The sequence below is a fragment of the Arabidopsis thaliana genome, chromosome 4, assembly GCF_000001735.4.
Source record: "Arabidopsis thaliana chromosome 4, partial sequence".
NCBI classification, from domain to species: Eukaryota; Viridiplantae; Streptophyta; class Magnoliopsida; order Brassicales; family Brassicaceae; genus Arabidopsis; species Arabidopsis thaliana.
This window is the reverse complement of record NC_003075.7, coordinates 10,973,427-10,992,872: the sequence shown is the minus strand read 5'-3', so window position 1 is coordinate 10,992,872 and position 19,446 is coordinate 10,973,427. Positions and strand designations below refer to the sequence as shown.

General features: G+C 37.3%; 6 protein-coding genes and 1 long non-coding RNA gene across 26 annotated transcripts; 2 read left to right on the top strand and 5 right to left on the bottom strand.

Moving 5' to 3' along the window:
• Positions 1-363: 363 nt before the first annotated feature.
• RABE1b (RAB GTPase homolog E1B) lies at positions 364-2,963 on the bottom strand. 2 transcript variants are annotated; one of them, NM_001341435.1, is made up of 3 exons: positions 1,380-2,921; positions 508-610; positions 364-427 (listed from the first exon to the last, which is right to left on the bottom strand). In NM_001341435.1, exon 1 carries the CDS (start codon positions 2,835-2,837, stop codon positions 1,407-1,409), a length of 1,431 nt encoding a protein of 476 aa, NP_001329775.1. In that variant the 5' UTR covers positions 2,838-2,921; the 3' UTR covers positions 364-427; positions 508-610; positions 1,380-1,406. The 2 variants fall into 2 exon arrangements, with proteins under 2 accessions (NP_001329775.1, NP_193769.1); NM_118155.2 differs by lacking the exons at positions 364-427; positions 508-610 and having other exon boundaries at positions 1,164-2,921.
• AT4G20362 lies at positions 631-2,965 on the top strand. Its single transcript, NR_142340.1, has 2 exons — positions 631-832; positions 962-2,965. It is a non-coding gene; the product is annotated as an other RNA (long non-coding RNA).
• On the bottom strand, positions 2,926-4,836 carry AT4G20350 (oxidoreductase). 11 transcript variants are annotated; one of them, NM_001341432.1, is made up of 8 exons: positions 4,689-4,803; positions 4,387-4,484; positions 4,249-4,309; positions 4,117-4,155; positions 3,905-4,017; positions 3,546-3,768; positions 3,392-3,438; positions 2,973-3,286 (listed from the first exon to the last, which is right to left on the bottom strand). In NM_001341432.1, exons 2-8 carry the CDS (start codon positions 4,480-4,482, stop codon positions 3,140-3,142), a joined length of 726 nt encoding a protein of 241 aa, NP_001328788.1. In that variant the 5' UTR covers positions 4,483-4,484; positions 4,689-4,803; the 3' UTR covers positions 2,973-3,139. The 11 variants fall into 11 exon arrangements, with proteins under 11 accessions (NP_001328789.1, NP_001328788.1, NP_001190780.1 ...); NM_001341433.1 differs by having other exon boundaries at positions 2,974-3,286; positions 4,462-4,484; positions 4,689-4,798; NM_001341434.1 differs by having other exon boundaries at positions 2,926-3,286; positions 4,249-4,484; positions 4,689-4,793.
• Positions 4,837-4,864: 28 nt separating this feature from the next.
• AT4G20340 (Transcription factor TFIIE, alpha subunit) lies at positions 4,865-8,255 on the bottom strand. 3 transcript variants are annotated; one of them, NM_118153.4, is made up of 11 exons: positions 8,105-8,255; positions 7,807-7,919; positions 7,569-7,688; positions 7,328-7,448; positions 7,035-7,148; positions 6,801-6,910; positions 6,525-6,708; positions 6,099-6,293; positions 5,766-5,987; positions 5,454-5,658; positions 4,865-5,225 (listed from the first exon to the last, which is right to left on the bottom strand). In NM_118153.4, the coding sequence occupies exons 2-11, from the start codon at positions 7,860-7,862 to the stop codon at positions 5,125-5,127; spliced, it is 1,428 nt and encodes a 475-aa protein (NP_193767.2). In that variant the 5' UTR covers positions 7,863-7,919; positions 8,105-8,255; the 3' UTR covers positions 4,865-5,124. The 3 variants fall into 3 exon arrangements, with proteins under 3 accessions (NP_193767.2, NP_001329830.1, NP_001329831.1); NM_001341424.1 differs by having other exon boundaries at positions 4,926-5,225; positions 7,807-8,230; NM_001341425.1 differs by lacking the exons at positions 7,569-7,688; positions 7,807-7,919; positions 8,105-8,255 and having other exon boundaries at positions 5,011-5,225; positions 7,328-7,481.
• Positions 8,256-8,351: 96 nt separating this feature from the next.
• AT4G20330 (Transcription initiation factor TFIIE, beta subunit) lies at positions 8,352-10,356 on the top strand. The gene is made up of 5 exons (NM_118152.2): positions 8,352-8,478; positions 8,834-9,094; positions 9,172-9,303; positions 9,396-9,512; positions 9,840-10,356. Exons 2-5 carry the CDS (start codon positions 8,834-8,836, stop codon positions 10,188-10,190), a joined length of 861 nt encoding a protein of 286 aa, NP_193766.1. The 5' UTR covers positions 8,352-8,478; the 3' UTR covers positions 10,191-10,356.
• On the bottom strand, positions 10,227-13,132 carry AT4G20325 (ribonuclease H2 subunit B). Of its 2 annotated transcripts, NM_001084943.2 has the most exons (11): positions 12,984-13,132; positions 12,692-12,784; positions 12,313-12,372; positions 12,109-12,210; positions 11,934-12,010; positions 11,712-11,835; positions 11,445-11,509; positions 11,021-11,090; positions 10,846-10,921; positions 10,651-10,744; positions 10,227-10,554 (listed from the first exon to the last, which is right to left on the bottom strand). In NM_001084943.2, the coding sequence occupies exons 2-11, from the start codon at positions 12,747-12,749 to the stop codon at positions 10,447-10,449; spliced, it is 834 nt and encodes a 277-aa protein (NP_001078412.2). In that variant the 5' UTR covers positions 12,750-12,784; positions 12,984-13,132; the 3' UTR covers positions 10,227-10,446. The 2 variants fall into 2 exon arrangements, with proteins under 2 accessions (NP_001078412.2, NP_001119020.1); NM_001125548.1 differs by lacking the exons at positions 10,227-10,554; positions 10,651-10,744; positions 10,846-10,921 and having other exon boundaries at positions 11,041-11,245.
• A 113-nt stretch (positions 13,133-13,245) lies between these two features.
• AT4G20320 (CTP synthase family protein) lies at positions 13,246-18,417 on the bottom strand. Of its 6 annotated transcripts, NM_001341422.1 has the most exons (23): positions 18,341-18,364; positions 18,021-18,271; positions 17,776-17,930; positions 17,259-17,338; positions 17,055-17,141; positions 16,924-16,974; positions 16,702-16,819; positions 16,552-16,608; positions 16,394-16,458; positions 16,236-16,319; positions 16,099-16,149; positions 15,956-16,018; positions 15,820-15,866; positions 15,655-15,724; positions 15,500-15,562; positions 15,259-15,348; positions 15,134-15,172; positions 14,813-15,040; positions 14,635-14,720; positions 14,493-14,541; positions 14,312-14,392; positions 14,146-14,239; positions 13,409-14,047 (listed from the first exon to the last, which is right to left on the bottom strand). In NM_001341422.1, the coding sequence occupies exons 3-23, from the start codon at positions 17,891-17,893 to the stop codon at positions 13,875-13,877; spliced, it is 1,794 nt and encodes a 597-aa protein (NP_001329932.1). In that variant the 5' UTR covers positions 17,894-17,930; positions 18,021-18,271; positions 18,341-18,364; the 3' UTR covers positions 13,409-13,874. The 6 variants fall into 6 exon arrangements, with proteins under 6 accessions (NP_001078411.1, NP_001329930.1, NP_001329931.1 ...); NM_001084942.6 differs by lacking the exon at positions 18,021-18,271 and having other exon boundaries at positions 13,246-14,047; positions 18,341-18,417; NM_001341423.1 differs by having other exon boundaries at positions 13,246-14,047; positions 18,021-18,363.
• Between the last annotated feature and the right edge of the window lie 1,029 nt (positions 18,418-19,446).

Genomic DNA, 19,446 nt, shown 5'->3' with positions numbered 1-19,446 from the left:
AAGATCTCACTAACCAGGTTAGTTACTGCAATGTCAATCAGAAGAATCATACTCACACCCGTTGAGAGTGTTCGCTCTGTACTACCGCCAACAACAAGAGTGAGTTTGAACATAGATTTGAGTTCACATCATTTGCATGAGACTATAAAGATTCTCGTGGATACTTCATTGCATTAATTTCAAACATCTTTAACTCTTTTTTTGCAGCTCGGGATCTAAGACATGAAACTTAATATTTCTTGCATGAAAAGAAAGCAGCTTCTTCATATTCTTGTATAAACTCTACTGATGTCACAAACTTGATCTCTCAAGTTTAATGAAGTATATGGTCAACCTTGCAAATAATCTTAAAATCTTGTGCCACTGACTTAAAAGGGGTGTCCTTTTGGCTCTGTCTTAGAACTATTTTTTCTCTATCCTCACGGGTCTACATCAAAAGCCTCGAAGATCAAAATTAAGAAAGAGATTATATATATTTTTATAGATTTATAGAAGATAAGAGCTCACCATTGGAAGAACAAGTTGGAAGATGAGGACACGTGAGATTCCTTGTGTCCATCTCATTACTTATCATGTCACTCTGTATTGCGAATCTTTCATTAAACAAATCCTATTAAAATAAACCATATCTCTAATCAGCGTCTACTATCTCTCTATATATACACAACACTTTAAAAAATACGAAAAACCAATATAGAATCATAGATATTGAGCAAAATGGTAAAGCAGGTTTTTTCACAGTTGGGTTTTGTGTTCTTTATGGTGCTTCTGCTTCTTCTTCGTTGCAACAGTCTTGTTCTTGCTTCTAAACAAGAATCACTCCCAAGAGCTGGTTAGTGTTCCATAGACTCTCATAGTATATATATTTTACACTCTACACTACACATATGTCAAGTCGTATGACTTAGTAAATTATTGTCTTCCATGAAAACTAACAATAATAATGATTGTTATTTGTTAGGGAGAAGAATGAGGAGTTATCAAACAAATGGTGAGATCGATGCAGGCCCATCTTTCAGTGGCAGAGGTGGTGGTCGCATTCCATAAGCTCTCTCTTTCCTCTTCTTCATTATCTCTTCACATTTCAACTTTCCTCTTTAAGTTCTTTATGTTATATTCTGCAATCTCCTTGAATTGTTGATGTAATCTGCCCACAGTGGTTTCAAATTAAGTGATTGGTCGTTGAGTACCAAATCCACATCAGAATCATATGGAGCGAGACAAAGATGAATAACAAGGATCAGAAAATCAAGAAATATATGACATTTTGATTTCAAGTTCTTATGGAAAATGGCACAAAAATAAATAAAAAAAGGTAAAAACTCAAAGAGTTTGAGAATCAAGAGTGAAACAAAAAGAAAGCAAGTAGAGATGCTCACTATATGAAACTCTCTAAAACCTTATAATCATTCGAGGATCGTCCCAATAACTCCAGCACCAACAGTCTTTCCTCCTTCTCTGATAGCAAACCTCATCCCTTGTTCACAAGCCACCGGCACAATAAGCTCAACAACAATCTTCACTCGATCACCGGGCATAACCATCTTCGACTCTTCATCTTTGTCGTTCATGATCTTCGTCACTTTACCCGTAACATCAGTCGTCCTCATGTAGAACTGAGGCCTGTACCCTGCAAAGAATGGAGAATGCCTTCCACCTTCCTCTTTCTTCAACACATAGATAATTGCTTCAAACTTGGTATGTGGAGTAATCGATCCCGGCTTAGCTAAAACCATACCTCTCTGAATATCAGCCTTTTGAATACCCCTAAGCAACAACCCTACATTGTCACCAGCTAAAGCCTCATCAAGAATCTTCTGAAACATTTCAACCCCAGTGACAGTGTAACTCCTAGTCTCCCTCAAACCCACTAAATCTACAGTCTCTCCTACCTTAACCGTACCTCTCTCGACACGCCCTGTAGCCACCGTACCACGTCCAGTGATAGAGAACACATCCTCAACAGCTAACAAGAATGGCAATTCAGTTTGTCTCTGAGGGATAGGGATGTAATCATCAACAGCATCCATAAGTTCATAAATCTTATCTACCCATTTGTTATCACCTCTCTTAACCTTAGGATTCTCAGTAAGAGTCTCAACGGCTAAAAGAGCAGAACCAGAGATAATCGGAATATCATCACCGTTAAATTCATAAGACGAGAGAAGCTCACGAACCTCAAGCTCAACGAGCTCTAGCAACTCTGCATCATCTACTTGATCCTCTTTGTTAAGAAACACAACCATATCAGGAACACCAACCTGCTTAGCCAAAAGGATATGCTCTTTAGTCTGAGGCATAGGACCATCGGCGCCGGAAACAACGAGGATAGCTCCGTCCATCTGTGCAGCTCCGGTAATCATATTCTTAACGTAATCAGCGTGACCAGGACAATCAACGTGAGCGTAGTGACGATTCTCAGTCTCGTACTCAACAGTAGCAGTGTTGATTGTGATACCACGAGCTCTCTCCTCCGGCGCAGCGTCAATCTCGTCGTACTTTTTAGCGACGCTGGAACCAATGGAAGCGAGAGCCATGGTTAGAGCTGCGGTTAAAGTAGTTTTCCCATGGTCAACATGACCGATGGTTCCGATGTTGACATGAGGCTTCTTCCTCTCGAACTTTCCACGAGCGGCGCGGACGGTGAAGGAGCGACGAGTGGATTGAGAAGCGGAGGTGGTGGTTAATGAGTAAGAAGGGAGGAAGGAGGAAGAGAGAGTTAGGGTTTTGAGTTTACCAGAGGTGGAAATGGCGGGACAGAGAGAAGGAGAAGGAGAGGAGTAGGAACAGAGAATTCTAGAGGAGGAAGAACAAGCGGCTGGAGCCGAAATCGCCATGGGAAGATGGAATTGGAGAGCAGAGGAGAGAAATCGAGAAGCTAGGGTTTGAAATTTTTTTGGAGAAGGAGAAGATTTGGGGATAGAGTGAGATTGTATAGTGATGTTATCTCTTTAGAAGAAAAATAAGAAAAAATAAAATAAAATGAAGGGCTCATATTTAATCCTATCCGTTGCAAGTTTTTTGTCCTCATGTTTCGGCAACTACAAATCGTGGCGTTTTATATTCCACACGTCACAAATCGTAACGTTTTTTACAGTCATAAACGACAAGATAAAACCAGTGTTATTAGGGAAGCAAGCTAGAATCTGAAGAGATTTTTACGGACTTTGGGAACTAGACGGCAAGTAAGTGAAACTCGAGTTTGGTCTCTGTGAAAAATCTTGTCACCATCTTTTCTTGAATCTTCTTCGTTAGAGTAAGCCAAAGCTTCAGCTTCATTAACGACCTGAAGAACATGAACCACAGTAAAATCACTGTCCTTTTACACTAATTTCACTACCATTTTACATATATGCGAATATGATAAAGAGCTTTATATTGTTGTATGTACCTGGTTGTAACATTGTGTTGGACTATCGCTAATGCCGTGGAGGAAATCTGAAAACAAGACAGGATAATATGAATTTCAACTGGATGTTTTTAAAATGTTCCTGATTACTCTTCTTTCACTCTATGTAGTTCAATTAAGGAGATGAGCAATTTACCTGAATATGCGTCATCTTTGAAGATGAGTAAGCTTTGAGGCATCAACAAGACAGAGAATGAGTCTCTCTCAGGGGCACAACTCTCTGCACAGGGACTTTGGTCTTTGGAAATGTAACCATCGCCTGATCTTAATCTCAAATGCGGAGTGAAGTCCATAACAACAGGTGAGCCAAGAGACAAGATAGCTACAACAGGAAAGTAAGCGGGTCCATCTTGATGCGGCTGTGGAAACAACAACCATGGAAAGTAACTAAAACTTGCTCATGAACTTTACACAGAAACTAAAACCACTGGAGTAAGAAGCTGCGTTTACAGCAAAAACATAACCAACAAAATAATCAGAGGACGGATAACGGACCATAATCCCTTGGTCAGGATGGTATTCATTGATGAGGACATGATTTATAGCAGAAGGGAACAGACCCGAGCTTTCATGAATTTCCGCTGTTATCTTTGTCAGCCAGGGAGGCACTGAAACAAAGAGAAAAGATACATATATACATACACTAGTATCTAGAACCTTTGATAATCAAGAATGATTGGATTGGACTTTTTTTCATTCTTACTTACACTCTTGTGGAACAAGACCCTTTTCATGGACCATACCACCTGAAGAAACAAACCAAAAGCTCAAGACTTTATTATGTCTCTTCAACAACCAAAAAAACAATCTAATGAAAACAAAAGTAAAAGCAAGTGTACCCCAGTTCTGTAATCTTCTGTTCTTTAATGTCTTCCACTTGGAACCAGATGCTCCATATATCTTACAAGACAGCAAAAGGGTAGTACATATAATCTCAAGATGTCAAATGCTTAAACAATTGGAGAGGAGAGTTTTACATGATTTAGGAGCTGAGTTTGCTCTTCGTCAGTTATGAAACCGGGAATGTAGAATACAGTTGGAGTAAGACCTACCCTGAATCTCTCTAACTCCATGACTGTCAAAAAATCGAAGTTGGGTTTCGATTTTTTTTTTAAAACAAATTAGAACACTTCTAATTGAATCATAACTACAATCGTAGCCAATTAAGCTAATTACTAGCAACGATTCGTCTGTCTTCTACTTAACCCGTTTTACTATCTCAAATTGTTGAAAAGAGAAAAAATTCAAAATAATGGCAAAAAGGATAAATGAATCTAACCAGAAATTCAATTAGGAAACAAAGCTATCGATAAACTCTAAAAGAGAAGAGACAGGATCGTTGCTTTCACTTGAGAGGAAGAATCTGAAAATACTCAGATCAATGGCCGATGGAGAAGGAGGAATAAAAACCAGGTTTCTCCCGCTTAATTAAAAAGGTTACATCTCTCTAATGGGCTTTTATAAGACCCAAAAATCTTCTCTATTGGGCCTTCAAATCATGTATTTGGTAATTTTACAGAATCATATTTGCCTACTCGCCTCAATTGTCCCTACTCCCTTGTAAGTTGTAACAAACTGTCTAACACTTAGAAATGGTACTATCTTTGTTTCAATCTTCTGTCAAGTAAAATTTTCAATGTAACACTTTCAAAAAATTGGTGTAGATAATAAGATTCTCAATAAGGTTCCTAAGTGACTATTAGTGCACATGACAATCAGCCTTCTTCCCAGTCGATGTCGTCATCTTCGTCTCCATCTTCTTTTTCTTCTGCCTCTTCTGCTTCCACATTCAAATCCACCTTGTAGTTTCCATTTGCTGCAAATTAAGTCACATGGAAAGTAACCAAGATGAGCATCACATTATCATGAGACCTAAACTGGCCCACTATTATAGTTTAACTACCAGCTGTCTTAACAAGTATCTATTCCGGTTTTCTACTTAGAAAAAACCTAAACAAGTTTCCCTCTAACTAACTAATGTCTTGTTTCATATGATCAACTTGTTAACAAACTGGAAATGAAGTAGTAATAAACTAAAACTGACCTGCAACAGAAGCTCCTTCTTCCCATTCAACATCTTCTTCTTCCTCTTCGCGTTTGGACTTCATACCAACTTGACGATCTGAGTATGTAGTAGCCGATTCAATGTCAGTGGTTGTTGATTCGCCTGCGGATTCTTGCTCATTCAGCTTTGCAGCAAGCTTTTGCTGCTCCATTATAGCGGCGTAGTAAGCTTTGAGATACTCATCCTGAAGCAAAATGGATATAAAATGTATCAAGATTCTGGAAACACAATCCACAAGATGCTGTTGTGGGAATCTAACTAAACTCAAATAATTTTCCTCCAAAACCATGCCTTCAAATCTTTATTATCATCGCCATTTTCCATGACTGATTTCTTGTCATCTGAAAGTTTTGCTGCTTCTCCATCAACATTTGCTTCCTGTCTCATCTCTCCTCTTTGTTCCTCGGTCAGCTTCATGCCTTGCTTGATCATCCATGGAGGCAACATTTTCAGGCTAGAATCTCCACCTGTAGATGTGACATCTTCATTTCCTTCACCAAGGTTAACCTCAACCTAACCATGTAAAGATCAAAGAAATCAACTAAGGGAAAAATGCATGGAAAACTTATCTTCCATAATAACATTGTAATATTATATACATTGAGAACTGTAACGAAAGATCACCTTTGTCTCTCCCAGAAATGGCATTGGTGTTGAACCATATCCGCCCAAAGACCTTGAAGGATCATCAGGGTTAAAATCACCATTTTCACGAGCAGCCTTAGCTGCACGAGCTTCCCATGCCGGAAAAGGTTCAAAGGCAGGGAACGGTAGGTCTTTTACTCTATTTATTAGTTCCATCAGGGGTTTCAGTTCACCCTACATTTTATTTCCAATTGTGTCAACGCACACACTACAGCCACAGTCTTGTTTTGTTTTGCAAATCTCAAGCATTGGATATTTAAGAATGAATCTCCTAGGAAACTTAATCATATATCGTTCTGATTTCATCATGAATTTGGAACGATGCACAAGCTTCAGTGAAGGCAAATCAATTTGTGTTTTTCTCATACTTTCATTGAAATAGCCGCTAAAACAGTAAACACAGACCTCCAAATCCTGAAGCCAAACTTTTACTTTCTCCCGCTGCCGTCTCCTTGCATTGTCACCTCTATCTACTACTTCTTCGGAAATTAGCTTGTTACATTCCATAACAAGTTCACCATTGCAATTTTCACAATGAAAAGAATCGTCTTCCATAGAAATTAATCTCAGGGCATCCAGTGCATTATATCTATACCAGAAATGAGAATCTATACAGGTTTAGTGAAAATAATACAACTCACCATGTAAAGATTTAAAAACATAAAGAATAGTGGACTTTACTTTCTTTTGCAGTTAGGACAGCCATACTCCTGAACAGTATTTCTGTCTTCTAGTTCATCTTTGAACTTTTTCTTGAGCCGGTGCAGTTTATAACGAACAATATCATATATCTGTAAGAGAGAAGAAGTGATAAAGGGTAGTTTGATTAAACAAAAAAGAAACCAGAAAGAAAAAACAAAAAGCATAACAGCAAACTGAAAGAAAAAAATAAATATTAGGGGACATGAAGCATACCTGTGCATAATCAAGACAGCAATACGAGTGCGTGTGGAACTTAACATTGTCCTCTGCTCGGCCATCAGTTGTACCACCCACTGCATAACTATACATCTTCGCACGCTTTGCAGTCTATTGACAAGATTGAGAATAAATCAAACACCAGAGTAAGGAAAGAAGTGTTACCGGCTTATAGACAAGAAAACAATCAAACAGAAATATACAACCACAAGTTTGTTGAGTTATAGGCTTAGCAAAAAAACAATATTGTGATATATATCAATCTGAAAGAAGATAGTTTCTGCACAGACCTCTTTCCTGTGGTAACGCATGACAAATTTTTGTTCTTCAAAATGTCTTATTAATTTTCGAAGCTCCTTGGCATTCCGCTTCACCTCTTTTGCCAAGTCTTCTTCTCTAACCCATTGCCGCCTAGCAGACATAGAACAGAATAAATACAAGAAATGAAAGTTAGTGAAAACATAGCCATTTATTCAACAAACCTAATAACCTCAAAAAATAGTCTAATCCACTGAAGAGATGCATACAAACCTCGTAAGCGCGTCCAGCACGATAACAGCACTACCTTTAACATTTTTCACAGATTTCTGCTGATTATCGCTTTCCGGAGTATAATTGTCATAGAAAATCCTTACTAAAAGCCTCACCAGCCTGAAAATTAATGCAAATCAACTTAGGAGATGCAGAAATAATTGATAAAAACGCGAAGTTAGAACATATATATTGGATGTCTGTGATTTTTGGATAGAAATGGTATAGAGAAAAGTACTTGACAAACGGCTCGAGCACAACGGTTTTCCGCACCACCGTGATTGATTTGTCCATGGAATATAACCAGACACTTTACAATATAACCAGTCGAATTTGTGTTGGATACAAACTCTGCAAAATACAATGATGATTGATTGATTGAAAGATAACAGAGGCAATGGAGATTGATTGACAAACGGAGCACGAAATTAGGGTTTTCTACGTTCAGAGCGAGTATCTCAGAACTCAAAGCAACAATTAGAATGCCGATAACTCTAGGTCAAGTTTCTACGATAACGGAGAGGTTAACCAACTACCTAAGATATCTAGAGAATCGATCGGAAGAGGAAAATCGCCAATGCTAACCGGAGAGCTCGAGAGGGAGCGAGCCAGAGCCCCGGAAGAAGAAACGGAGTTTTTGGTTTTGGTACTAATGCATATAATGTATAAACTATTGAAGGTAAATAGAACAAATTCCAAATTTGGGGTTATTGGGCCGAATATTGATGGGCCTAACACCGTTCTCAATTTCGTCTCCCTTCAATCGACAGAGAAACTTCTATTTCCTCTATCGTCGATAAAGCAAAAAATCAAATCAAGCTTCTTCTTCGATCTTCTTCTTCGATCTTCTTCCTCTCGTCAGGTTTCGTGTGGTTCGTTCTAATCGCGTTGTATTCTTTCTCCAAGGAAGGTTCGTATCGATTCGATTCGATTCATAATCGCTTTCGTTCTATAATTCGAGAAATGGAAAGTAATTGTGGTGTTTAGCTTGCGGGATCACAGATATTGAAATCGCTCACCGTAATTATGAGGATTCTCCAGATATAGGCTGTTTCTATTAAATCAAGCTCGAACTCTACTTTTTGTTGATTCGAGAAATGAAATTTTATTGTGGTGTTTAAGGTTGCAGAATCTAGTTATTGGAAAAATTGCACAGTCTATAAACCCTAATTTTGAGGAATCGGCGTTGTCTAAGTTATTTGGTGGTCATGATCATCTTTTGAAAACAGTAGATATTGATGGTTAGAGTTACGTTTATTCTTCAGATGGCTCTAAAGGAACAGCTAGATAAATTCAACAAACAGCAAGTGAAATGCCAATCTACTCTTTCGAGCATTGCTTCTTCCAGAGAAAGAACGAGTTCTTCGAGGCAGAATGTGCCTTTGCCTGCGGCAATCACGCAGAAGAAGCCTGATGCAGCTCCTGTCAAGTTTTCAAGCGATACCGAGCGACTTCAGAACATTAACAACATTAGAAAAGCTCCTGTTGGAGCTCAAATCAAGCGTGTCATTGATCTTCTCTATGAGGTTTGTGTTTGTTTATATGAGAGCCATATAAATCATTGTTTATATAATGAAGCTGATTTGTCTCTTATTTCTTACAGAGAAGGCTAGCCTTGACGCCAGAGCAAATAAATGAATGGTGTCATGTAGATATGCATGCTAATAAGGCTGTTTTTGATAGTTTAAGGAAGAATCCGAAAGCACATTATGATGGAAGAAGGTTCTCTTATAAGGTAACCTAAACGTTTCATTCAAGGTGGATTTGTTCCTCATTTTCTCTTTGAAAAAAGGTTCATGTGGTTACAATTTTGCTTTGCCGTCACAGGCTACGCACGATGTTAATGATAAGAACCAGCTTCTTTCATTGGTGAGAAAATACCTTGATGGGATTGCGGTGGTTGATCTCAAAGACGCTTACCCTAATGTAATGGAGGATTTGAAGGTATGCATTGTTATAATTGGCAAGACACAAAGATGACAGAAATGTATCCCGTAGATTCTTGGTAGCAATTCTGATATGAATGGTGGCATGAGAAATGAAAGTTCTCTAAGCATTGGTTTTTGGTTGGACAATCAATTAGACAGCTTATTTCTAGGTGGAGTATGACTGAAAACCATACCGGGATCCTGTCTTATATTGTGTTTTCTGCGGCGTCAAAAGTTGTAGGAACTGCTGTATTTTGCTAAGCAGATGGGGAAAATATATGTTACTCTTTGAAACCAAACCAGGAAGGTATTGAAAGTTTCAAGACTGTCTTGTATTTTGCAGGCTCTGAGTGCTTCAGGGGACATCTACTTGCTATCAAATTCACAAGAGGACATTGCATACCCAAATGATTTCAAGTGTGAGATTAAGGTTGATGACGAATTTAAAGCTCTATTCCGTGACATAAACATCCCGAACGACATGCTGGACGTGGAGAAGGAGCTGCTGAAAATCGGTTTGAAGCCGGCGACAAACACTGCAGAGAGGAGAGCTGCTGCACAGACGCATGGCATATCGAATAAACCAAAGGATAAGAAGAAGAAGAAACAAGAGATCAGCAAGAGAACCAAACTCACCAATGCCCATCTTCCCGAGCTTTTCCAGAACCTTAACGGCAGCAGTTCCCGGAACTGAACCTCATAAATGGATGATCATGCGGTTCTAAATTCATATTGAGCCTGAATTTTCTTGTAATTGTAATAATTGTTACAATCTTTAGTTTACAAATTACAATGATTCTCATGTATTCTCACGACATTTGCTAGAAATATAGAATAAACACATTTGGGAGTTGGGTCTTTGTTCAAGATGTTATAGCTAAGCGAAGATCATCCGATAGCATAATAGAATAATCATAAATAGTTGGCTAGTTTTAACCGATTTTGAACATTCAGCATTTTTTCTTACAAGCCCTTGAAAACATATCCCTTATGTTCTTTGATCCAGTCTCTACCTTTGCTTGCTTTGTCTGTTTTCCTGGCTTCTTATTCGCTTTCTCCTAACAAATGTAAACAAGGACAGTTAGTAACCAAGAACAAGGAACACAAATATATGGAACTTAGAACTCTTGCCTACAGTTTTTGCATACACACACCTGTATTGAATTTGATGATGCCATGTTATTCTCATTTGCAGTTGGAAGATTCTCCATATTGGTTTCTTTCATCGTCGGGTCAACAAATTTGAGTCTGTAAAATAAACCAGACAAAATGAATGCTTCTGTCAGGAGCTATATGATTCGCTTTAGCTGATTGGTTGAAGATTTCATATTTTAATTTTGAAAAAGTACCCAAGATGATCATATAGAAGCTTCAACCAAGGCTCGGTCTTCAGGTACTCTCCTACAATTGAGACGGAATCTACCACTGTACAGATTAAAGGTGATATCAGTGAAAAGACATGTCATATCACCTCTTTAAGGGTCAACTTCAAGCAAGTAAAATGATCTCTGTTCTAGGACTTACATGTTTGTTTCTCATCTTGAGCTGCATAGTTTTTGTCCAATTCCGGTAGAGAATTCTTTAAACAGTAGATCTGCGTTCATAAAAGTGCAGGCACGTTAAGGATCTAAATAAAACAGATACGAGCTTACTTGCATTCTCTTTTCTTCAAATCCATGCAGAAAGACAAGAATTATAGAATGCCAAACAAAAAACAATTAGAGTGCAGGCAGCATTAAATCAGCTTCTCTGCAAATAAATAATTTTCGTTAGGCAATACCCAAAAAGATATATAAGCATTAGACATGCCTCATCCCTGAAACATATGTGATGCACAAAACATAGTGATTCAGACCCATGTATCACTTTCAAATGGCGAATATATCATGAAAATTTCAACTGGATTGTAGAGAAGACTGTAATAAATAATCTTCTGACAAGAGCATACCTTACAACTTAACCAAGCTAAGACTTTCGAGTTATCAAGCCGATAGAACTTCATCGATCCAACCTCTGCAAGAAGAGAACAAGAGAATGAGGAAATTGAACAACTAGAGATCACCAAGCTCTTCAAGAGTGATGAGAAACATACAGATAATATGCATATAAGAAGGATTAAAAAATTCTACAAGAAGAAAGACCAGGAAATCTGAAAATTATGGTTTCGATAAGTGTGTGCAACTATGACTTCCATAACTAAACAGTGGGAATGTACCTTGAGTTTGACAAACGATTTCCATACACTTCTCTGCAAGTGACAACAAATGTTGATATCCAGGATATCCTTCCACAAATAAAATCTCATCTAGTTGCCTGAACTTTCCAGAATTTTCACCTTTCTACAGATCGACAATTTAAGAACACTATCAACATTTCTGAGAAATGGAAATCAGACAGGACATAATGAATTGAGAAGAGCAAAGGATCATAGAGTGACCTTCATTCTTGCTTCGTCGAAAATAGGCAACAATATGAAAACAGGATCAACTGGAGTGGCCATATATAAGCTTCCATCTGTAAATAGTAAACCGTCATGAACATAAGGAATATAATATTTGTATAAACATTGATGCTGGCTCACATATTATTATGATTCGAAATTTAGCATTTACCTTCAGATATGTAATCTCCCAAGAACCAAGAACCATAAGATTGCTTAAACCACTGAAGTTCTTGAAGCATCTCATTATTAAAAAGGAAGCATGTTCCATTTTCTGGCATAGAAGCAAAGATACCAAACCACAAAAGATGTTACTAGCTGAAGTTTTCCCCAAAACACAACATAGCAAGCCTGACAATCATCAACATCCCATTACCTGATTTTGGATGGCGGAGTGTTAACAGTTCTCCGGGTTTGTTTCCGCCACAACCTGAATCTTTACATATGAAGCAAAAAAATGGTCAAGTTCTTCTTTAAAGCATCTAAGACTTCCAACTATCATAGCCAAGGAAAGATTCAACTTTAAATAGTCATCAGCACATCCTTTCAATTATGATGAGTATATCTATTTAACGAACTAAACAGTCTACATAAGCTTACCGGATATAACTAAAGCTCATTTCTTATTCAAATCTAACTTCGCCAATCATTGATATATAAACATTGACCAACATTTTTCATAGACATTCATACACCATTGCAGCATCTAATTTGCAAATCCGTCTCAGAACAGAATGTATAGTTAAAGAGAGAACCTGGGGCTATGAGAACTCGTGTCTTCTCAGCTCCTTCCCACCAAACAGTAGAACTCATCTTCAAGCTTTAGCAAACCTAAATTTCTACGAATTCTGACACCAATAAGACAAAAGTCCCAAGGAAGGGTTAAAGAGCCATAATTCAGCCGAGCCAAGTACAAGCTATATCAAACTCATAGAAGACGATACTCTTTCCTAAAACTGAAGTAAACTTTACAAAAGCCTAAAACGAGAGCTAGGCGAGAAAAGATTGAAGATTACGACAACCCTTAACACCAATTAGGTAGCATACCGTGACGACGGCAAGAAGGCTCGCAATTAGTGAGGTAAATGAATCAGGACGAAATCTCTGTAAGACATTTCATCGAACAGTTGGTGTACAATATTCAACCCCAAAAGATTTGGATCAAACAGAGAAGCGACGATTATATTCACCAGATTGGCGCCATAACCGAAGTAGCGCGCGCATTTAAATATGGGCCTGCGCTATCACCAAAAAAGACTAGGCCCATAACAACTTAAAAAGAAACGCCCGCTTAAGTCTCAAACGCTTTGTTTGAGTTGGTTTAGTCTCTTCGCTAAGAAACTAGACATTTTTAGCACGACAAGTCCAACGGATTAAACAAAACCGTCGAGAAACTTGCATTTTCACCAACTTCAAGAAAGGACATACAACAAGACCTTCTAGAGATGCACCATTTTGTGAAATCAAAACACAAGTAAAAAGAGAACTAGTTTTATAACCATTCAAATAACAGAGAAAAGGCTACATTAACATACAGAGAAATCAAACTATGTACCGGAAAAACATCGGTACTTCTCTGGAAATGTTTAAACCATAACAACCCAAAAAAAAAAAAGAGCAAAAGGAAAAAGCTACTGATTAATACTACTACATAAGAATCTAAGAAACACAGCAACGGAGACAGAGAGTCAATCCCAAGACTCTCTTTAAATACTACCCATTACAAAAGACAAAGGTAATATATGTTTTAATGCTGCTTGTGCTTAGTGTTCATCTTCTACTTCATAATCTTAAGAAAAGCATCTCATAAAAAGCCAATCTTCAAACTGTACAAACTCATTGCCTTCTCTCTCCCTCCACAGGTGAAGAAATCCATGTTAAAAATTCCGGATAAATAGCTTTTTTAGAGAGAAGTCATTGTTGATGCAGATACGGTGTTCACGAGTAGACACGATCACATAAACTGTACACAACACTGACTGGCTTCTTCGCTGCACCTTTCCAGTAAACTCTCTCTAGTTTTCCGTTGGGTAGAGAACGTGGAACGACGGTTTCTTGGTAGCTTTGTAGCAGAACAGTGTCTAGTTCTCCACTAGCTGCTCCAATTAGTCCTGCAATTTTTAATTCAAAAAAAGGTTTTAGTTAAGGTATGTGCTTACACGAAGAAAGAAACCGAGGGCTTTTGCATTATTTTTATGTTTCTCTTCACCTAGAAACAGAGGAGATGGTTTTCCGGGTCTTGATTTGTACTCGGGATGGAACTGAGCTCCGACGTAAAACGGATGGTTAGGCAGTTCAATGATCTGTATTTTCAAATGTCAAGAATTATAATCAAGAAGATGAAATTTTTTGTGGTGTAAAAGATCCGTTTTTACCTCCATTCGCTGCCCTGTCTCGTCTTTTCCTGTGAATGTGAGTCCAGAGCTCTCAAAACGTGGAACCATGGCTGGATTCACCTGTAAGAAAGCATCTTGTTTTAGCTTAAAATGTCAAAGAGATGCGTTTTTTTTGTATACTCTGAGAGCTGCCACAAAACTGTGTCGGATGCTTAAATACCTCATATCTGTGTCGGTGTCTTTCATCTACAAAACTTTTGTTCCCATATCTGAAACATTCAAACGCATCATAATATATAGGTTAAGCTCAAAGATGCATAAAGATGAAACTCTTTTGGGTGGAGAAAGAACTTCGTGCTTACAGTCTTGCTGATTTGGAGTCCTTAGAATGAAAATAAGTTCTTCTTGAGCCTAACCTCATAGTGCCTCCCATATGCGTTTTCGACCCCTGCTTCAAACAAAAATTACACGGAATATAATCGCGACTTATATAGAGTGAAGTAACTGAAACTCAAACAGAAAATGTGGAAGGCAACAAACCTCAGGCATGAAAATAACACAGGGGTTTTTGGTGTTGGGATCAAGTTCAGTGCTATTTGCATCTGCCAAACCGAGTATGGTTCTTGCATACTCGATCACAGCGAGTTGCATACCTAGACAGATACCAAGGTATGGAATTCTGTTTTCTCTGGCGTATTTCGCTGCCAGCATCTTTCCTTCTACACCTCTACTGCCAAAACCTCCCGGCACAAGAACGCCATCAGCACCCTGAAGAATAATTACATAAAACCTATCAACGGAAAGCCTATCTCGACACAAGAAATCAGGATTCATTTGATGGGAATGAAAGAATGTTCAGACCTTGAGTAACTTCCAGGCGGCCTTATATGCATCCGGATTCTGCAGAGAGAAATCATTTTGCTTCAGTTTCTTACGTTTCATATGTTGTCTAAGTAATAGAGCTTTAGTGTAAAGTGTAAACATACCTCCTTTTTTGCACCTTGCTCAAGATCACTAGCTGAAATCCAATCTATGATAAGTTTCTTGCGCCTAGCCACAGAAGCGTGCAAGAGAGCCTGATCATCAAACACAAGAATTCCTTTTATTAAATACCACAGTTGATATAGTGAGATATTATAGACTATGGCTTGTGTGGAGTTCGATCATAGAAAGGCCTTAGATTTGTGGTTAAAGTTGTTGGGATTGATGTATCCTGCAAAGGTTTACCTTGTGAATGGAAAGATACGAATCCAAGAGCTCAGTGTATTTCCCAACCACAGCAATTCTTACCTATAAACTCAAAACATAATGAAGTCAGTCACCAGCTGAAAACCAGTGATATAAACTAAACCTGAAATGTCACGGTAGGACCAGGAACACACCGGAACATGCAATTTGTCGGTCATTTTAGCCATCAAAGACCATTCCTCTAATGCAGGCTCCTTTGCAACTCTGTATATGAAATTATCACACAATGAATCCCACAAGAATCAGAATTTAAATGAAATGAACCAATCTATTTGAGAATATGAGTAAGAGAGACTTACCCTTCAAGGTTCAAGACACGGAAAATAGCCTCGTGTGCCTTTTGTTCCTGCTCAAAGAAAGTGAAATGTAAAGACACTGGTGATAAGAACTGTTTACTGAAACTTTGAAACTATGGTGGATGAGAAAGTTACTCACTTTGAGAAGCAATGGTATGTGCCAAATGTTGGGACAATCGTAGAGAGTGACAACGTTTTCCATCTGCAAATGAGGTATATGTGATTACAATGTTTATATGTACAAAGAGAAAGATTAAGTCTTGTCTTGCAAATATTACATACCGGGACATGGCAAAACTGAGAGAGTTTGGCCTTCACATTATCTTCAAGTGGCTACAAAATCAAGTTCAATATAAGAACTTAGAGCCCAGATTGAAGAATAAGCGTTACCAAAATCAAACATTTCACAAGGATGAAACCTTTGTGCTCCGGCAAGCCAAGATATTAGGGCTCAAGCCAAGGCCTCTTAAGTCTCTAACGCTATGTTGAGTTGGTTTAGTCTTCTGTAAGAATTAGACATTATTAGGACGACAATTCCAAACAGATGAAACAAATTTTCAAAAGTCAAGAAACTTGCCTGTTCACCAACAACATTCAATACAGGCACAAGACTGACATGGATCAAGCAAAAATTGTCAGTGCCTGAAAAAAGATATAAAAACACATCAGTCAATCTTGACATCTTAAGTAAACCTTCACTGATATACCTCAATGAATACACAAAACATTACTTACCCACGCGATATGAGAACTGCCCAAGAGCTTCAATAAAAGGCATGGACTCTATATCTCCTACAAAATCCAAAGAGTAGCTCCATGTTTTTAACAAACTGTGTAAAACTTGACACTGACTTAAATTCTCTATGAAGAGAACTAGATTAATACCTATAGTTCCTCCAAGTTCTATGACACAAACATCAGCTGGACCTGACTGTCCATCCACTGGAATCCTAGCTGCACGCTCAATCCATTTTTGAATAGCATCAGTAATATGAGGAACAACCTACAAAAAAAGCCCACAAAGGGCTTTCAATAAATCTTCCATCTCTCTCTATTTCTCATGAATATCAACAAACACATGGTCTACGTTTATCAAGCTTTAAGTACCTGAACAGTCTTCCCAAGATAATCTCCTCTCCTCTCTTTCTCAAGCACATGCTGTTCACAGACGTGTAAGTTAAAAAAACCAAAAATAAAACATTCCAAACTTTTTTCATGACTTTGACAAAGACACAAACCTTATAAACTTTTCCAGTAGTTATGTTGTTTTCACTAGTCAGCTTAATATCCATGAACCTCTCATAGTTCCCAAGATCCAGATCAACCTTTTTATCAACACACCCAACCAAAAAAAAAAACATTTTTTATTTTGCTTGTTGGCCTAATTAGTAACATTTCCTCTCAAAAGAAACAGAGCAATTTGGTGAAAAGTGTGTATATACCTCGCCACCATCATCCAAGACGTAAACTTCACCATGTTCAATAGGTGACATGGTCCCAGCATCAATGTTTAAGTAAGGATCTGCACATAATCCAACCTTAAAATCAGCGATTAGTACAGTAACTATCCAAAAAAGTGTTCAACTTTTCTTAGAAAAAATCATGAAACTTTAAACAGGGTTTAACAGGGGAAATAGAAAAAAAGATTAAATCTTTGGAAATTCTTAGATCTTTTTTGAACTTTTTGTTTGTTGTACCCTTTTTCACACGCGTGAGAAGGTAGAGGAAATAAAAAGAAGTCCTTTTTCATGTTTATTGTAACCACTGGGGCCAAGGAAAAAAAAAATCAAATCTGAAACTTTTCTCTTTTGTTCTCCAAGTTGTGAGAAAAAATTCAAAAGCAAAAGTGAGCAAAAAAAGGAACGAACTTTGCGTGAGAAGAAAAAATTTTGGTGACAAGTTCGTTTTACATGAAAGAATTGACAAGTATGGTTGTTAGAGAGAGGAAGAAAATAAGACCGATTTTAATGGCGGTGACTCGGAAGCCACAGGATTTGAGGATGAGTCCGATGCTACTTGCCGTGACTCCTTTGCCGAGTCCACTCACTACTCCTCCTGAAACAACCACATACTTCATCTTCTTCCTTTTGTTTCCTTAAACACTAACAAGTTTCCTGCAAAAAAAAAAACAGACCTTACTAAGCAAGAGAGGACAGAGAGCAAAAAATGGAAAACAGAGCATAGAAACAGAGAGGAAAGCATACAGCTTTGTGTTTGTGTTAACGGTTTTAGAACTCAAGTTAAATTTAGAAACTTGACATGTTTCAGTTACATGTCCTGATTTAAGTTTATGTTATACAGAATCTGTCCCAAGTAAACTAGTTAAAGCAGAGGAAGACTGAGAAAAGTCTCAGTTTGTGATTAAGAGCAAGTGAGCTCTTGGTTGTTTTTTGAGCAAGAAATAAACAGAGGACCAAAACACAAGAACCTGAGCTTTTGGTTGTTTTGTGTTTAGCTGAAAGGTGTAGAGAGATTAGTGAGCGAATAAAAAAATTAAGGAGATGAGATATTTAATTAGACTTACCTAATATTATGAAACGAGAAATGAAAGTATAGAGAGACTTAGAGAGATATCCAAATGTGAAGTGTGAATTGAATGAGAGATTGTGAAGGGCCTTTTTATAAGCATTTGAAGAGAAGATTACTGTTTCGTATTTAATTAGCAGTTTAATTCTTAAACTAATCTTTCTCTCTCTCTCTCTCTTGTTATTTTTATTTTGTTTTAAAATCTTAGACAAAAGAAAGAAGACAAAATCTCTTACACTGTGTTTAACATTTGGTGATTAGGACTATGTTTCTCTTTCCTAAGCTAATTGTCTGTAATGCTCGGATTTTCATATCTATATTATTTTTTTTGTTGAAATTTTAAAATAGGATATTGTTAAGTTTTAAAATATGTTTTAAAGTCATTTTTCACCCACGAGTTGTTGTAGTAATTTAATGTTTTTTTTATCATTTTATTTCGAATTTTCTCAACTTTAATTCTTCTGTTATCTCTCAACTTTATTTTCTATTTTATATATAGGAAAATAATATATTTTCGTGTCGGATCCTATGGATACGGGACTTATAGAGCCCTGTGAACCGCAATTCCAGCAACGGTATTAACTAATGCATGCGATGCGGTCGTTCCTTTTTTTATTCACAAGTGAATTGTTATCTTTTGTGCTATTATATTATGTGTAATTATGCTATTAGTCAAAGTAAATATAAATGAGACAAATATTTGTCATAGAAGAAGAGAATATATATATATATATATATATATAGTCCACCGATTTAGAGAGTAAAAGTAGATTAGGTTTTGTAAGAAAAAAGATTAGTGAGTTAAAAAGTTTAAACATAAAAAAAGTAATAGTAAAAACAAAAACTTTAAAAAAATATATATTTATATTGGAGTAATTACTAATTATCGAAACATTGAAGATATAGTATGGGTACAAGCATAAATCAAGATAGGAAATGGACTTTTAATTTTGGCTCCAGAAACAAATATAATGTTATTTGCGGGTAAAATTTGGTAATAGCTTTTAAACAGTTTCATTATTGCATTTGTTTAGAAATAGTCCACGGTCTATTGTAGTAGCTTCTAAGTTTCTTTACCATGAAATCCATGAGTTGTAGTTATGC

Excerpts from the sequence above, each read along its gene's own strand:
- RABE1b (NM_001341435.1), bottom strand. The coding sequence starts at position 2,837 with ATGGCGATTTCGGCTCCAGCCGCTTGTTCTTCCTCCTCTAGAATTCTC.
- AT4G20350 (NM_001203851.2), bottom strand. The coding sequence starts at position 4,482 with ATGGAGTTAGAGAGATTCAGGGTAGGTCTTACTCCAACTGTATTCTAC. Across the intron at positions 4,310-4,386 it reads AAACTCAGCTCCTAAATCAT|ATATATGGAGCATCTGGTTC; the intron begins GTAAAACTCTCC and ends CTGTCTTGTAAG. Across the intron at positions 3,439-3,545 it reads CAAAGATGACGCATATTCAG|ATTTCCTCCACGGCATTAGC; the intron begins GTAAATTGCTCA and ends TCTTGTTTTCAG.
- AT4G20340 (NM_118153.4), bottom strand. The coding sequence starts at position 7,862 with ATGGACAAATCAATCACGGTGGTGCGGAAAACCGTTGTGCTCGAGCCG. Across the intron at positions 7,449-7,568 it reads GTGCTGGACGCGCTTACGAG|GCGGCAATGGGTTAGAGAAG; the intron begins GTTTGTATGCAT and ends TATGTCTGCTAG. Across the intron at positions 6,709-6,800 it reads TGTCCTAACTGCAAAAGAAA|ATATAATGCACTGGATGCCC; the intron begins GTAAAGTCCACT and ends TTTCTGGTATAG.
- AT4G20330 (NM_118152.2), top strand. The coding sequence starts at position 8,834 with ATGGCTCTAAAGGAACAGCTAGATAAATTCAACAAACAGCAAGTGAAA. Across the intron at positions 9,304-9,395 it reads GAAGAAGGTTCTCTTATAAG|GCTACGCACGATGTTAATGA; the intron begins GTAACCTAAACG and ends TTGCCGTCACAG. Across the intron at positions 9,513-9,839 it reads ATGTAATGGAGGATTTGAAG|GCTCTGAGTGCTTCAGGGGA; the intron begins GTATGCATTGTT and ends TGTATTTTGCAG.
- AT4G20325 (NM_001084943.2), bottom strand. The coding sequence starts at position 12,749 with ATGAGTTCTACTGTTTGGTGGGAAGGAGCTGAGAAGACACGAGTTCTC. Across the intron at positions 12,211-12,312 it reads ACTCCGCCATCCAAAATCAG|AAAATGGAACATGCTTCCTT; the intron begins GTAATGGGATGT and ends CTTCTATGCCAG. Across the intron at positions 12,011-12,108 it reads GGGAGATTACATATCTGAAG|ATGGAAGCTTATATATGGCC; the intron begins GTAAATGCTAAA and ends TACTATTTACAG.
- AT4G20320 (NM_001084942.6), bottom strand. The coding sequence starts at position 17,893 with ATGAAGTATGTGGTTGTTTCAGGAGGAGTAGTGAGTGGACTCGGCAAA. Across the intron at positions 16,820-16,923 it reads ATCTTGGGAAGACTGTTCAG|GTTGTTCCTCATATTACTGA; the intron begins GTACTTAAAGCT and ends CTTTTTTTGTAG. Across the intron at positions 15,173-15,258 it reads AGCAAGGTGCAAAAAAGGAG|AATCCGGATGCATATAAGGC; the intron begins GTATGTTTACAC and ends TTCTCTCTGCAG.